This window comes from Ursus maritimus, unplaced genomic scaffold (assembly GCF_017311325.1).
Source record: "Ursus maritimus isolate PB19 unplaced genomic scaffold, ASM1731132v1 scaffold_13, whole genome shotgun sequence".
NCBI lineage: Eukaryota > Metazoa > Chordata > Mammalia > Carnivora > Ursidae > Ursus > Ursus maritimus.
Window position 1 is genome coordinate 61,598,839 of NW_024423675.1, and position 15,849 is coordinate 61,614,687.

Sequence of the window (15,849 nt, forward strand, 5' to 3'; positions counted from 1 at the left end):
TGGTGACCACAGGAGGAACAGTTCTTCCTGGCCATGGGCCCTGGTGCTTGGTGGGGGGTAAGGGGTGGGCAGGAGCAGTGGGCGACAGAAATGGGGAACGCGGAGCTGTGAAATGCCTTCTTGCTAGAATGGCACGTCAGTGTGGAAGAGAACAGATGAGGAGCTGTCAAAAGCCGAATGGCATCAAGGGTCTCTTTTGTGACAGGAGTGACTACGAAGAAATGCCCCTGCAGAACGGCCAGGCCATCCGAGCACAGTACAAGGAGGGCTCTGAGAGCGACTGAGCCCCGGGCCACCGGCGGGCCAACGCCTTCCTGCAGCGCCGCTTCCTGGCCTTCCCGCTCCTGCTGGTGTTCAGGCTTGTCTCCTAAGCAGAGATTTCCTTATTTGTTTACGTATTCTGAAAGGAAAACCAAAACCAAGGAGAAATTTAAACATTGGGCCAAATATATTGTTAGAGTGGCTGCATTTGGGAAGAGAGGCGCTGGTAAGTGTGAACAGCCAAATCCTTTTTCAAAGATTTCAGGTGAGAAAGAGTTCATTTTTTAGTGGCGAGGAGGTAATTACTCCTGTTTTTAGTCATTTTTTTTTAAGTAATCTGCTAATTCTGAGTCCATAGAAAGCCCTTATGAATGAGGTCGTCAGCGTGGTAGCATTCTCTTTCTTCCTTTCTTCCCTGCCCTCTACCAGTTTCAGCCCCTTAAACTCAAAGGGAAGCCTATTTTTGTGCCTGTCTCACGAGGGCAGTCCTTCCCCATTGAGTGTTCTGGATAACCAAGCATCCCGAGTGACTAGTAACTCCTGTCTCTTGCGTGAAATGCCTACATAATGGCTCGTTAGGGAAATGGTGGGCCAGCAGGTTCTAGCCCTTTGCCGCCGCCGGGCAGGACTCGTGTTGTGGCGTCGGAGGAGGACTGGCTGAGATTCAGAAGGAAAGGGTAAGATAACTGACAAGTGCCGGCTCCAGGGGAGAGGTCCTGCTGCCACAGTTTCCCAAGAGCCTGTGAACACACGTGTGTGCATGCCAGCGGTGCATATCTGGACGTGAACGGATGTCGCTGTGGTTGGGATGGGGAAGAGGGTATCCGCTATGGTTCCTATAAGCCGTCATTTCTACAGCTCCTTTAGAGATAACACCCCATGGAACTTTATTATTTTTCTTATAAAAGCTAAACAGAGGATTGATATATTATAGATTATTGTGAAAAAGTTTTTCAGTTTCACATTGGAAGCCTAGATGAAAGAAAGTAAAACATTTTCGATGACTCGTGGAAGCACGTCTTTGGGTAGAAGGTCACTTGCTGGGAAGCATGCCCTGCCCTCCAGTGGCCAGGGAAGAGGAAGGCCTGCTCTGGAAGAGAAAAGTTGTCTCGAGCTGCTGAATCTGTGGCATCACAGAAGGCCCTGGAGAGTTGCCAGTTCCTTTTTGTCAAAGACTCAGTGTGGAAGTCTGGTATAGATAGCGCCTTTCCTTTTCCTCTGACAATAACGTCTCTCTTGAACCGTTAACACCTGGTGGACGGCGAGTGGGCAGGTGCAGCGCGTTGGACAGGACTGTCCGCTCTGCAAGCAGCACCTACGTTCTCTTCATCTATGCATTAACTCTCAAGTTGCTAGCAATTGCATTCCACTTTAGGTTATGCTGGGCCCTTATAGAGGTTCATGAGAGACTTTTCATTATGATTTCGCATCTTTCTGTTTAAACTTTAGTGATAACGTACCTTTAATATGGATTCCATTTGTTTTTAAAACCTTGTAAATATGAAAGTTTGAATTAAAACAACTGTATTATTGCAAGGGTAATTGAAGTTTACATGGTTTTTACATTTTCAATGGTGTGATTACTTTTTTTGATTCTGTGTACTCCAGGGTATTGGAAAATTTTTTCTGTTACCAGATTTTTCAGCTTTTACTAACTATAATTTTATGTAAATTGATGAAAACTTGTGCTGATTAATGTATTCTAATATGTGATATTGTTTACAAGTTTTAATCATTATTAAATGTCCATAATTTGGAATGCTGTTATTTATCAGTAAATGTAAGCTATTTGAGGCATTTAGCCATATACATTAGAACTTTTTAAAACTTGTCTTTGTCCTGTAGTGTAATTATATTATAAACTGATGACTGATATCTTCATACTTGATTCTTCATGGCATCAAGTCACTGAAACGAAAATAGGGGAGTATTTATTTACTTTTTGTAACTAAGTTGGAAACAAAGAAATTATAAAAGGAAGTACGTAAGGGGAAAATGATTCTTTGTTAAATTGTGCATTTTCAATCTTGTCTCTGTGTATCATATATATCAACATATTACATACTCCATGTAAAAATTTGCTTATTAAACTATATAGCATTTAGCATGTAGTATATATACCATAGGTATTAGGTTAAAACACTAAAGTCTGCCAGAAACTTTAGACAGTAGCAAGAAAATTTTTTTTTCTTGGAGAGTATCAGTTTTGCAAACTTCAGTTGTAAATTCGAAGGGCTGACTTTAGTTCTTCCATGGTAATGGCTTGAATAACATCATCTTTGGGATAATTTTTTACACTGGTCCAGTCTAGGGGAACCTGGAAGATGACCGTACGTATTTCAGCTTCCCTAGGGAGAGCATCATTATCCGTGTGGGTAATAGGTCTGCTTGATTTATTATTAAATCATTACAGCAGGAAGTGATGCATTTTCTCTCTCTTAAGCCCCATTTGAAAGGCTAGAGAAGGGGATATATAAAATATATTCAAGGTTTGTGAGATTGTTCCTGTACATAAATTACAGATTGCAATAAAAGTCTAGATACATTACGTAAACCCAGCCCAGTAAATGGGCAGGTTACCAGACAAATGTCACCAGCCTCAAGCATTCCATGAACTATTTACTGAAGGTACAGTTGTGTTAAGTCGGTCACATTATGGTCGGTGACTTGTTTCCTGGAATCCTCCTCACAGGGAAAACCATGGGAGCTCATAGACGGGACGGTGAAAAGGGACATCTTGTGAATACAATAAGTCACTAAAGAATATTTATGTATTTTGAGGATTTTAGAAACCAATTGCCTTAGAGGTTAGACTTTCGGGGGAAAAAAAGCTACAAATCTTTTCCCCAGGCCCAAGGGAAGTCGCTTCAGTCTGTGACATATTGTTATTCTGTTCATGTTGATATGTTTTAGATATACTGGTAACTATAATACCACACAGTGAAACAGAATTTTCTGCTACTGAAAACTGCCTTTTTACAAAAAGACTGTAAATATTTGTAAAATAAAAACAACTTTAACCTTTAAGTTCAAAAGGAAAGAACTACGGAGTAGATCTTGGAACTGTGTCCATGAGCACAGTAACCCCTGATCATAGAACGATCACTGATACCAATCAAAAGCGAATAAATGTTTATTTATGGCAAACTTACTTTGGGAATGGCTTCATCCTGAAACCTTTCTGATAAATGTGAATAAATTTTACATATTCGATCCTTATGTGATTTATTTGCTCCTGCGTGTGGAGTCCAGATGGCCATTCAGGCATGAGTGCTTTAGGGACAGAAGTACAGCTTTTTTGATTTCAGCACATGGACACGGAAGCGTGTCTTTATTATTCATGTGTGAACATGGCCCATGGATGAGCGCTGACGGTGAGGTCATAGACTGGGGCTTGGGGCCCACCTTCCCCTAGATACACCTTTAAATCAATCAGATGACCTCCCACTGTGTTTGTGGATTTATAAATAAGGGCCTAATTGTGGACACAAAATGAATGATCATGAAAGCATGTTGGAAGCCCTGCAGTACTAACACGTTTGTTTTTTTTGTTTGTTTTTAAAGATTTTATTTATTTATTTGACAGAGACAGCCAGCGAGAGAGGGAACACAAGCAGGGGGAGTGGGAGAGGGAGAAGCAGGCTCCCAGCGGAAGAGCCTGATGTGGGGCTCGATCCCAGAACGCCGGGATCACGCCCTGAGCCACAGGCAGACGCTTAACGACTGCGCCACCCAGGAGCCCCTAACACATTGTTTTTGGACCACTGCTACTAACAAGTGGAGGACACCGGAAGAAGCCTCTGCACCGCACACTGGGCAGCGTGTGGGACTGGGAGCTCTGGCTGCAGCAGGGGCCAGCTGGCCCGCTTCCAGAAGCTGCAGGATCCCAGGCCTGCGGATCAAAGCAGCACGTCCTGCATGGGAGAAGACCAGCGCCAAATCGTAACTTTTCCTTTTTGTTTTTGCAGTTGTATAGATTGTAAAGTCTCTAGTGAAATCTGAAGAATTCGTTTATGATATTGTTTATACTATGAAGAAAAACACAAAAACTTTAAAGTGGAATAATTTATTATTCTAACCAAAGTACAAAGTATGGAAAATTAGTGTATCTGAGTCATTCAGAGAGTAGAGAAAGTTTCAAACTAGCAGATTTCAGTTTTTAGCACCTTTGAAAAGAAATATTCAGAGTTAAGACGAGTGGCAGCACAGGCCTGACCCCCTAGGATGACTGTCCTCAGACGTGGGTGTGCCGTTCACAGAACAGGGCAGTCACCTGGCTGTTCTCGCCGTCGTGAGTGCCACAGGAAACAGGAGGAGAAAGGTGTTCGCTGGCCCCCCGCCGGCCGCTGGGGGAGGAGGAGCGCGGAGATGGAGGCGGCGGGCCGGCGAGGCTCAGATGGACAGCCCGAAGGCGCTGACGATGCAGTACATGGTCTTGTTCTCCCACCGCACGGTGCAGCTGCCTGCGGGGAGAAGACACGGCGCTCAGCTCGGGGACACGGGGGCTCGCCATCCTGACTTCTCACGCTGCTTTACGGCACGCGGACAGAGAAGGCCGCTCGACTCTGCTCTACAAAATGTGTCAACGGATGACTGATAAGCATGCATTCAGAGACCTGAAACATCCGAGCTCGTGTTCCAGAAAACTCTGCCTGGGAAAATCTAGATCTCGGCAGGGTCGAGGAGGCGCCGCAGAGCCTTCAGGAAAGGCCCACAACAAGCCCTCAGCGAACAAAGGGAAAACCATACCATCAGTAGAGCTGTCCCAGAAGCAGGAACTTGCTGTGTGTAAGCCCGCTCCGTTCTTCTGCATAATCACACAGGTCACTTCAACGAAAACAGACGTTTATTAGAGAAACCCACTTGGCAACACGCCTTGCTTTCAGCCTACTTTCAGCATTCGGATGCGGGTCCCGTGGCAGGTGTTCATGGTAACAGTTACCGGCGCAGACTGGCCCTGTGACAGTGACACGCCACCACCTTCCCTTGCCCTCCCCCCACGGCTGTTCGAAAAGCGTCTGGTGTGAAGTGCTGGGGAATCCTGTGATGTGCGCCCTGCAACCGTTCCAGCCGCCCAGCAGGCCAGCTGGGTGGTAACGCACGCAGCACGGTGACCTGCCCCTACTGGGCACTGGCTTTGGGGTCGGACGCCAGACTCGCCGCTCTTCTAACACCAGACACGCCTCTCAGCAGTATTTCAAGAACCACCTGCAGTATATACGAGAAGCAAAGGTGCATTACCGATGTATTTAAATGGCTTTCCCAGCTTGGTGAGTTGGCTTAAAGTTTGTTCTACGACATTTGTGGTCCACTGATTCACTTTGCTGTGCTGATAGGCATTGCCGCCGATGGCACTTTCTATCGCCTGGAACACAGAGCAGAGGTCACTGCTAGCAGAACACACCCAGCGCCTTCCAGCTAGTACCGGGGTTCCTCACCCTAAGACTGCGGAAATATCTGCATAAAACGTGAGCATAAGCCATGAGCGCTCCTTTGCAAATACACCTTTAACAGGGTCCTAGTTCATTAAGTAAGTTTAATATTCATTTTTTAAAATCCACACTTATATATAGGATCTGTCGAATTTTAACAACATGTTGACTGAATTTACTGTTGACGTTGGAGTTGGTACCTGGAGATAATAATTTTTTTCCCTGAGGCTAGAAAATATTTTCCTTTGCCCATTCCTTTCTTAAAAGTATAGCAGACAGAAGAATCTTTACTGGTTGTTTGTACAACCAACAGTACACAAACCTATCCAAATAATCATGTATTCAAAAATACTTCCTTTATCCAGCATTTTCTGGGAATATGTTAACACATAAGTGCATTTTTCAGATAACAAAAAAACAAGCCCTATATATTACAAAACGTTTAAGGTTATGATGGATTTTTCTGTCTGAAATTGTCTGTGCTGCATCCTGGAGAGGGTTCGTGCTGTGTACGTCTGAGGTTACTCAGGAATATGTACGGCCGCTTGCCCCCTACTCTTGCTTAAGTCTGTAGTTAGGCTATTACCATTTTATGCTTTTCTGGGCCTCTTTATGCTGATGCCAGTGTGCCTGCCTCTAAGCGGCTTTCTTCTCTACCCCTTTTCTAGCTGGAAACCAGAAACCTGAGTTCTGATGACAGTTATGACCTACAGTAATTTGGTGAGAGGCCAGTTCTGTCCTCAGACATGCAGAGAAAACCGTCCCAGGATCAGAGTTGTGCACACTGGAGATAGACTGGGGTCTACTGTCTGGGACATAAGCCCAGGGATCTTGCTTTGGAGGAACAAAAAGCTACCTATAATTGCACCCTGATTCCTACCTGTTTATCCTGGGACTCTGAGCAGTCACATTGAACACACCTCGTGTAGCTTCCGGCCTTCCCCCTGCACACCCCCTTCCCCCTTTGTCATTGCTCCTTCTCATCCTCTGACATGTTCTGCCCCCTCCCCAGCTCAGAGCATAAAATGAGGTTGTGGGGACACAGGCACTCCTGGTTTAACAGGACCCGGTTATACTAGATCTGGATATTGGTCAAAGGGGGGGTGGGCATCTCTCAAGCTAAACCTCTAACTTGGGCAACTCTCTCCACATACACTTTGGAATTCACTGTTTTTCAGGGAAAGAGGAAAACTCCCCTCCTCCAATTCTGGACTCACCCAAATTTATTACTACCCAGTCCTTAAAGAGCTCGAGGGCAGAATTAAACCACTGCCAGGGGCAAAAAAGCTGTTGAGGCCAGTGACCACGTGAGAGTACCACGGCAGTATTACTTCATGCTTTCGCGGAGACTGGGAGAGTCTACTTTTATTTTTTTTCCCTCAAAGATTTTATTTATTTGACAGAGAGACAGCCAGCGAGAGAGGGAACACAAGCAGGGGGAGTGGGAGAGGAAGAAGCAGGCTCCCAGCGGAGGAGCCTGATGTGGGGCTCGATCCCAGAACGCCGGGATCACGCCCTGAGCCGAAGGCAGACGCTTAACAAGTGCGCCACCCAGGCGCCCCGAGGGAGAGTCTACTTTCGACTGTACTTGTGGCCTGGCAACTGAGCCAAAGATGATGCTAAAAACAAGTGCGATCACAGGACTTCGCGACAAGCCGTCCTCACTTCTGTTTGCGGCTCCACCACCTTCCTGCTCCCCCCGCCTCTGTGTTCCGTAAGAAACGCCACGTGTAAAAACAAAAGCAAACTGGTACAGATGCTGCACGACCACTAGAAAATCATGTGAGATGGTGAATAACGTATCCGGTAGAACAAAATCATTTTGCTTTTTGGTGTTGGTCACAGAAATAGGTTATGGTTGAACACTCTGGCATTAGACAATAATTGGCATTCGAAGCAATTCCAAATTACATCATCTCAACTGGTACTTTAAACTCAGAGCATCTAATGGCTTTCCTCTGGCCAATGGCTTCACAGTCTGTGTTCAATTTACACAGGAAGAGAAGGGACTTGGGAAAATCTTTCTGGCCTCATTCCTGCCCCAGGCTCCCCCAGCACTCTGTACTACTCCAGCCCCATCTGCCTCATTTCAGTCCCTCAGACACACCATACACAGTCCCACCACAGGGCCTTTGCACATGTGCATTTCCTGGAATGTTTGCCCCCTCTTTTTGCTGAGTTAACACTACTCCTCCTCATTCTCCAGATTCTAGCTGTGAACTCCCCAGGTGAGTCAAATCCCTCACAGCACCATGTCCCGTGGCAGTCACCACACGGGGGATCCACGTTTACATCTTCCAGTGTGATGATTTGGTAAGTGCCTGCCTGCTCCTGCCCCATACCGTGAACCCCTTGATGGTTAGTCCCTAATGCCCCCTTGATCTGTATTTTTCCAATGAATGAAGGACAAATACCTTATTTTGTCTTCCACTGCCATCATCTAAGGGAGGTACCATGGTCAATAGTGATAAAAGAGGTAGTTTAGGAACATAAGAAAAATATACAGGTAAGCCCCAACTGGATCATCAGGTCTTAAGTAACTGGAAGTTTTTTAATATTTTTATATTCACTTTTTATTCAACACCAGAAACATTTACTTGTATACCATGACCCTGAGTCTTTTATGTTAAAAGGTTATAGAATCAAGCCTTAGAAATATTCAATAATAATGCTAGTATATAACATTTCTTGTCTGATTTAAAATATATAATTTACATAATATGGAAGTAATTCTTATCTACATATTCACTGAAGAAAACTGTTATTTGAAATGCCAAAACACACAGGCTCAGTTGAAACAATTCCAAGACAGTATTTAAAACACATTATTTTCACTCATCAAGCCATTAATCAACATTTTAAAAATAAGCATTCTTCCTCTTACCTCTTTTACAATGTTGCTCACTTCGTCAACGACAAAAGCGGTCTGTAAGCGAGAAAATAGTTAAGTGTGATGGCTTTAAAACATTGGCTTCCACTGCACTGATTAATGCAAATTTAGGTAATGAACATAATTTAGAAATGAAGACTTAGAAATAACCGAACTAAATTTTTCATTTTACCAAGGAAAACACTAGAGACTCAGAAATGCTGAGTGGCTTTTTTAGGATCACAGAGCTGGTGAGAGGCAGGAAGGAGTCCAGAATATGTATATGATTTCAAGGTTTTTGGTTTGTTTTAATCGTGCCATGGTCCAAAAGACTGACTTGACTTAGATTCAGTCTCTCTATCCGTTTGAACTGGCTACCAGGAGCATTAACAAACACAGAAGTTAAACGAGTCACGTGACTTTTGCTTAAATTAGCTGACACTTCTCCCGATGTGAACTGATGAGGAGGTTTGAAACTTAAGACGTTTCTGTTTTTGTTTTCATCCACCATTAGTGATAAAGTATCCAATGATTATACCATTTCCCGAGAATGATGTTTCCTTCTTAATGCTGTCCTGCTTCAGGACTACAGACCCGGCTGCTGGCACAGCTCTTCTCCACCAGTGCCTCCCAATGAGCAGGGAGGTGGGCAGCCACCAGTACTCTAATGGCGGGAGTTTAACATGGTTTTCTTTTTACATAGGGTACATTTGAATGCGTACAAGGTTCTGTCTGAATCCTGCGAACAGTAATTGGCTCTGGACACTCCTTCTAGAGGGCAGCCCCAGGCCCTCAGTCATTGTGAATCCTGGTGGAATAAAGTCGAAGCGTCCTGCTTTTGGCAGTGAGCTTCCCCCCTGCTGGATGCGGACTACCATGGCCTAAGCGATGCCCCCTTTCTTTCTAGGCGGATCAAGAGCAGACTGTCTGAAGCCCTCCACTTGCTGTAGTCAGAAGGCGGCATGCTTGGAGACAAAGCCAACTCACCAAATGAATGAAAATTTGCAGTATATTACAGATTAAATGATTTCTTGAGGCTTAAAGGATCCTTCCAGGGGACTTCTGTGATCCTAAACCATTTGGAAAAGTCCCTAACTTGCCACGTGGCTAAACTATGAAAAAGGTTGAGGGGCATTTCAGTGGACTTTTAGTGGAAAAGTAGAGTTGTACAGAATCCACTGGGCAGTTTCAGCTTCTACACGAAATATGAACAATAAGCTGAGAGTAGTCTTACAAAGGTCCAGGTATTTACATGAAGTTAGAGGGTATGCAGAAAAGGCTTAGTTAGTTCAGAAGGGACTGGTGTGGATTAGAAAGAAGTCAAGGTCTCATCCTCGTGAGGGCCTAGGGCTTTATCTCCTGTAAACAGACGCTCTGCTCAGCCCCTTCAATTCACAGATCTGCAAGTGAGATCTGCAATGATGAAGTCCTTTAGCCATCTCGCTGGCGAAAGCCAGAAGTAGAATGCCAGTATTAATTCTCTTACAGTGTCATTTCCTTTTTTTAAAGTTTTACGGATATTGCTATAATACAAGCCATTTGTTACAGGGAAAAGCTTTTCCCTTGCTAGGTGCTCCTGAACCACGTCTTCTAGTCATCCAGTCGGTTGTTCCCAGCATTCAAACACTGATAATGGCACTGACATTCGTGTGGTACTTAGGAAATCAGATCAAAACTCAAACTCTAGCATCAGTCCTTAAGCCTTAGATTTTTTGTTTCCTCTCCATTCCTGCTTAAACTAAGTTTCAAAAATGGTAAAATATCAAACCTTACCAAATTCATCTATAGTTTTTATTTTTGACAGGCCGCATAATATGCAGGACTCAATTTATTCCAATTTCAACAAGAATTATTACTCAGCAAGAAGAAAATGGGCAACTATTTTTCTATAATAGCATCCATCAGCTATAGTCCCTGAATGCATGTTAAATTGAAGGAAAGCCATTTTAACAGCACACCGTTAGAATAAATGTCTTCTGCTTGGCAAATAATTGTATGCTTTACCCTGCTTCTTCATTGAAGCAATGAGATTATTTTCCCCCACAAATAGGAGTTCTCATACTGACATCTCAAACTCAAATTGAAAATGAAACTTAAATGCTTAAAAGACAGTGGCCGTGGTGGACGTAAGCACCACACTGAAGAACAAGATGTGGACCGGCAGACAAAGGCAGGCTCTCCTGTGCCCTTCTGCATTTTGCAGACAGCCTGAGACCTGAAAGATGTGACTACATGTGCGTGTCACGCGTGAATGTCACTTTTGAGTCTTGCGTTAAAACATCGGTCAGCAGACGCACACGCGGCCTTCAGCCTTCCCCACCCGTGGACGCGAAGCACCTAGTCCAGGGTGAGGGTCTGCACCGCCGAATAAAGGGAGTGATAGCACTCTCCCGGCGGCCCCGCCTGCGCGAAGCGGGCTCCCGGAGGGGCAGCAGGGCGGCGGCTGTGGAGCGGGTCGGGGGCGTGGCAGGCCGGCGCGGAACCAGGCTCAGGGCTCGGCAGGGCCAGAGGCGCGGCCGGCACCGGCAGAGTCGGGGCACCGGGCGGACACGAGGCGCGGCGGGGCTGGGGCGGGGCACCGGGCACGCGAGCTGTCCTGCCCCAGGAATAAGTCCCAGGACTGCGGCGCCCCTCCCCGAAGAACGACGGGGCGCACGCCGCCGCGCGGGGAGCCCCTGCCCCTCCCCGAGCCCCGCCCCGCGGGCAGGGCGCCGACGCCCCGACCAGGCCGGCCGGGGGTCACCGCGCCCCGCTGGGCAGGGCGCCGGTACCGTCAGTCTGCCCCGGGGACTGCCGCCACCCACGTCCGGAGGCGACCAGGGAGCCCACACACGCCCTTGACTGCCGCCGCCCACCCGCGCCAGGGACTCTTGGCCTCCACCCTTTCGAGAGCCAACCCGGCGGTTACCTCCTCGGCTGCCTGGTAGTCTTCCATCTTTCCTCCTGCGCGTTGCCTCCGCCTCCCAGAGTAGCGCGCACCGCGCAGGCGCACTTAGGCTCCGCCCCTCGTGCCCGCGCCTCGCCCTGTCCCCTCTCCGGACCCGCCCCGCTCTAGGGCCCCTCCCACGCCCGGCAAGCGGGGCTGGGGACTCCGGATTCGCCCCTCCTCCCGTCCTCCCGGCGGGGGTTTCCGTGGGAACCCGCGCGTTGTCCCGGCAGCTCACTGGACCGCAGCAACTAAAACAAAACAAATGTACAAAAGCCGTTCTCCTGTCCGGCCCTTCCCTCCAGCTTGTACTGTGTGGATTAATTTGAACATTCAAACGGGTTCGGACATCTAGTAACAAATTGGAAATGGATTTCTGAATATGATGAGAAGCGCGAGAAACTGCTTTCAGTCTTTCTGGAGATCCAGGGTTAGGAAACCTGAGCTCAGAACGAAACCTTCCTTTGGGGAGGTAAACTTTCCATATAAATGAGATTTTTTTTTCTTTAATGACCATTATAAAAAACACATTCTGGGTGGAAAATTTTGTGAAATGCTACACACTTCCTGGCAGCTTTCACCAAACTGAGCTAAACAGACACTCGGATACAGGGGTCATTCTGAAAATTAGTAATGGCACAGCACTTTCCAAGAAGGGCTAGACTATGGGCATATGTTTGCAGGTACTCTGAGGCTAAGATCTTTGACTTTGGGGGCTGCTTTTTCTGGTTTTACTACGTCCTTGAAATCAAACTGTCACTTCTTACCTCTCCAAAGCCCAGGGGCTAAAAATCTACTTCCCATCCCCCCAGGAAGAGATGACCACAAGCCCTTGAGATGTGGTAGAATTAAGCTACAGAGCTCACTTTCAATCCATTGGAAACACTTGTTGTTTCTACCCTATGAATCTAAGTTTCATGCAGGCAGAACCATTTTATTTGCTGATGTGTCACCTACCCCTTCAGTTATGCCTGGCACCAAAACTAGGTGTATAATTAAAATTGATTGAATGAATGAATGATTTCCCCACAGTGGTCAGTTCTGCCTCGTACCCAACTGCAGAAAGCTGGACAGTGGAGAAAGACACAATCGCCTGTCGCCCTGTGGGAAGCAGAGGGCAGGTGAGCATGGGGCCCAGCGGTGACAGACACAGGGCTGCTCTGCCCTGGGCACTTCACCTAAGCAGCCTTTCTGAACCGTATTTTCCTTTTCAGTTTTGTTTATCGTTCTAGATCTGGCTTCAGCTCACCTGTTTCAGCGTTTCAGCCTTGTGCCTCACACGTGATTCTAATTCTGACATTTCTTTGTCTTGGCTTTCTGACATTCCCAGCTTCACCTGAGATCCCATTTTAGGTGTCCTTCTCCTGCCTGCCTGGTTCTGGACCCCAGCAGTACCATGCTCCTGAGCCAAAAGGGTCTTTTCACTGTCTCCCAGTTTTCTCTTGCTACTCTGCTGTGGACCTGGAAGCCCACTAGGTAAGTGTCTTAAAATTATGTGCAAAGCAATAGTGAGCAGGTTCTGAGGGACAATCTGCATTTGAATGTTGTGAGGTTTGAGATATCTTTTAGAAATTGCTCCACAGCCTTTTAGGAACTTCCTAATTCAAATGAGTGTTCCCAATGGGGGCTGGGATAGTGCATTAGTAATGCGTAGACTTTGTTGTAACAGAAACTCACCAGCATGTGTATAAATCAACAGAAAACATGTGAATGTGAATTTTTTAAAAATTTTACATGACTTTAGCTTCTACGCGTTGGGCATTGCTCTCCAATTTTAACTATCAAAGAACATTCAGTAAATGATCTTGGCATATGGACTATTGCGTCTGCCCCCAGAAATGGATAAATTGGTCTATTTATCTTCCAAACTGCCCACTTGTTCAACACACGTACATGGAACATTCACTTTGTGTAAGCCTCTGAGCTGGAGTTGAGGCTACAAAGTTTACTGAGATATGATCTCTATGGCAAATTTTTGAAAACATTCTATTAACAGAAGGGCTTGAATTCTCTAGGCTCAGTGATGTTGTAGTGCGTGGAAAAATGCAGGGATATGGTAGGATATTCTGCCTAATGGATGAGCGCTCTGTAGGGCTAAGGAAGTTAAAATCACCAGGGCATTTGGCAGTCCACTAGCTGCCATTTCCAACACCCTCAGTCCGCCAAGAGTGAATGTCCATCCTAGCTACTAACGTACAAACACAGTGACTCCCAGCTGCTCGTAAATCTCTGGTATTCCGCCGTATTTTAGAGTAACGTTGAGTTTCTGTGCGCTAAGTCAGTGGAGTGAATCTCTGATTTGTTTTGCAAGGTGGGGGTTAGGCAAAGGTTGGCAGATGGTGTGTGCATTCTTCCTTCAAATCAAGTCTCTTAAACACAAACTCTTCAAGACAGGGATTGGCATTGCCAGTGCCTACTCAGCACAGCTGCGTCACCTGAGAAAAGAGTATTTCCAGGCACAGTTGGGTCTCGCAGTGTTGTCTATGACCTGCAGCCCCTCACCCTCCAAATCCAACTGTGTGGATGTTCGTGTTTTCCTGCCTTTCCCTGTGCCATGAGTGTGTCCTCAGATGTACCGTGGAGTCACACTAGGTCAATAATAATAATAATAATAATAATTCGATGGCAAAGATGGCAATGCCAGACACTCAGGCCTGAGGAATTTAGTGCTGAAATGGAAAAGAAAATAAGCTTGTGGCTGACACATATCTAAAGTGAGAGTCCTCTGCTATGAAATTACACAGGCGCTGGGTTAGCTAAGAAATGACAGTACTTGGATCTGCTGTCAGCTGGGAAGCACCGGCAGGTAGGACTGCAGTCCCTCCGTGCCACCTGGAAAAGGCAGTCCCTCTGAGCCCCTTGGGTCCCTCTTCCTCCTGACCCTAGCTACCTCCGCCCCATCCCTGAGACCCTATGTGCCCAAGAGCCAACAACTAAAGGGTAACCTATGGCACAGTAGGGGCCTCCAGCCGGCATTTCTTCTTCACTGGTTGATTTTTTTAAGACTTTATTTATTTATTTATTTATTTATTTATTTGAGAGAGACACGAGCACGGGAGAGGGATAGAGGGAAAGGGAGAAACAGACTCCCCAGTAAGCAGGAAGCCTGACACGGGGCTTGATCCCAGGATCCTGGGATCATGACCTGAGCCGAAGGCAGAGGCTTAACCGATTGAGCCACCCAGGCGCCCTGATTTTTATGCTATGATAGGTATGAAATAGTTGCTCAGTTCTGTGTATGTGAAAAAGTACGTTGCATCAGTCAGCATAGGCTGGGTTAGCTGCAGAAACAAATGGCCCTTGACTCTTGGTGGTTGATAACAACAAAGCTGTATTTGTCACTCATACGACATGACCATCAAGCGTCTGCTATGGCTCCATCCATGTCTTCTCCATGCCAGAATCATTGAGAGCGGAGGAAGGGACAGGGAACAGTGGCCTGTGTGCTGGCTAGGAGGTGCTGCTCATGAGAGGCAGGGGTCACCTCTGCTCACGTTTTCATCCAGAGCAAGTCTCTTGACCAGCTTGAGTTTACAGGCAGGGACACTTAAGGAAGAAGAGGGCTGCAGCCCTCCACACAGAGCGTTCAGAAGGTTTCCCTTGGTGATTTATCACATTCACTCTCTTTGCCCAACTCCTGCCCACTCACCAATTCTGGCACTCTTCCCGTCCACTGCTACTGTGGTCTAATCCCCAGGTCAGCCCTGTGTCACCTTGCTTTAGTTTCAGATGGGATCTAATTGCTATCTGCTCATTTTCAACACCTATCTCTTTGTCTTTTAAAGATTTTATTTGTAAGTCCTCTCTACACCCAACGTGGGGCTCGGTCTCATAACCTGGAGATCAAGAGTTGCCTGTTCCACCAACAGAGCCACCAGAGCCCCTCAACTCCCATCTTTACAGCCCTTCCCTGCTGTCCACTGTAGCCTGAGGCCTTAGGCCAGTGGTCTCCAAACTTCTTTAATTTTGCTCCTCTAGCAGGAACAATTTTTGAGCGTGTATCCCAAAGTTATGTTTATTTCCATTGTGATATATTAAACTATGACTGCATTTATTAAGCATGAATCAAGTTTGAGTTTTAGCTTTTTTAAAAAATTAATGTAAATAGAAGTTCTAATATTTTCTTACTATATCCTGCTGTTACAGTCTGAAGTGTGTCCCCCCTCAGATTCATAGGTTGAAGTCCTAACCCCCAGTATCTCAGAATGTGACATTCTATATTTGGAAATAAGGTGTATTTGGAGATGGGGGTCTTTAAATAGACAGTTAAGTTAAAATGAGTTCATAGGGGTGGGCCCTAATCCAGTATGACTACATCCTTATAAGAAGAAGAGACTAGGACCCAGACAGGCACAGAGAGA

General features: G+C 46.2%; 2 protein-coding genes and 1 long non-coding RNA gene across 4 annotated transcripts in view; 2 read left to right on the top strand and 1 right to left on the bottom strand.

Moving 5' to 3' along the window:
• The window catches only part of TMEM181 (transmembrane protein 181), a 52,273-nt gene extending 48,799 nt beyond the window's left edge, over nucleotides 1-3,474 (top strand). Inside the window, exon 17 of the mRNA XM_040628011.1 lies at nucleotides 206-3,474. Within this exon, the coding sequence (XP_040483945.1) occupies nucleotides 206-284 (79 nt within the window). The 3' untranslated portion in view covers nucleotides 285-3,474. The remainder of the gene's footprint in view (nucleotides 1-205) is intronic.
• An 837-nt stretch (nucleotides 3,475-4,311) lies between these two features.
• Nucleotides 4,312-11,586, bottom strand: DYNLT1 (dynein light chain Tctex-type 1). 2 transcript variants are annotated; one of them, XM_040628012.1, is made up of 5 exons: nucleotides 11,471-11,585; nucleotides 8,578-8,619; nucleotides 5,503-5,626; nucleotides 5,011-5,088; nucleotides 4,312-4,724 (listed from the first exon to the last, which is right to left on the bottom strand). In XM_040628012.1, the coding sequence occupies exons 1-5, from the start codon at nucleotides 11,495-11,497 to the stop codon at nucleotides 4,654-4,656; spliced, it is 342 nt and encodes a 113-aa protein (XP_040483946.1). In that variant the 5' UTR covers nucleotides 11,498-11,585; the 3' UTR covers nucleotides 4,312-4,653. The 2 variants fall into 2 exon arrangements, with proteins under 2 accessions (XP_040483946.1, XP_040483947.1); XM_040628013.1 differs by lacking the exon at nucleotides 4,312-4,724 and having other exon boundaries at nucleotides 5,013-5,068; nucleotides 11,471-11,586.
• Nucleotides 11,587-12,519: 933 nt separating this feature from the next.
• On the top strand, nucleotides 12,520-15,522 carry LOC121102243. The gene is made up of 3 exons (XR_005834287.1): nucleotides 12,520-12,609; nucleotides 12,819-12,964; nucleotides 15,274-15,522. It is a non-coding gene; the product is annotated as an uncharacterized LOC121102243 (long non-coding RNA).
• Nucleotides 15,523-15,849: the final 327 nt, after the last annotated feature.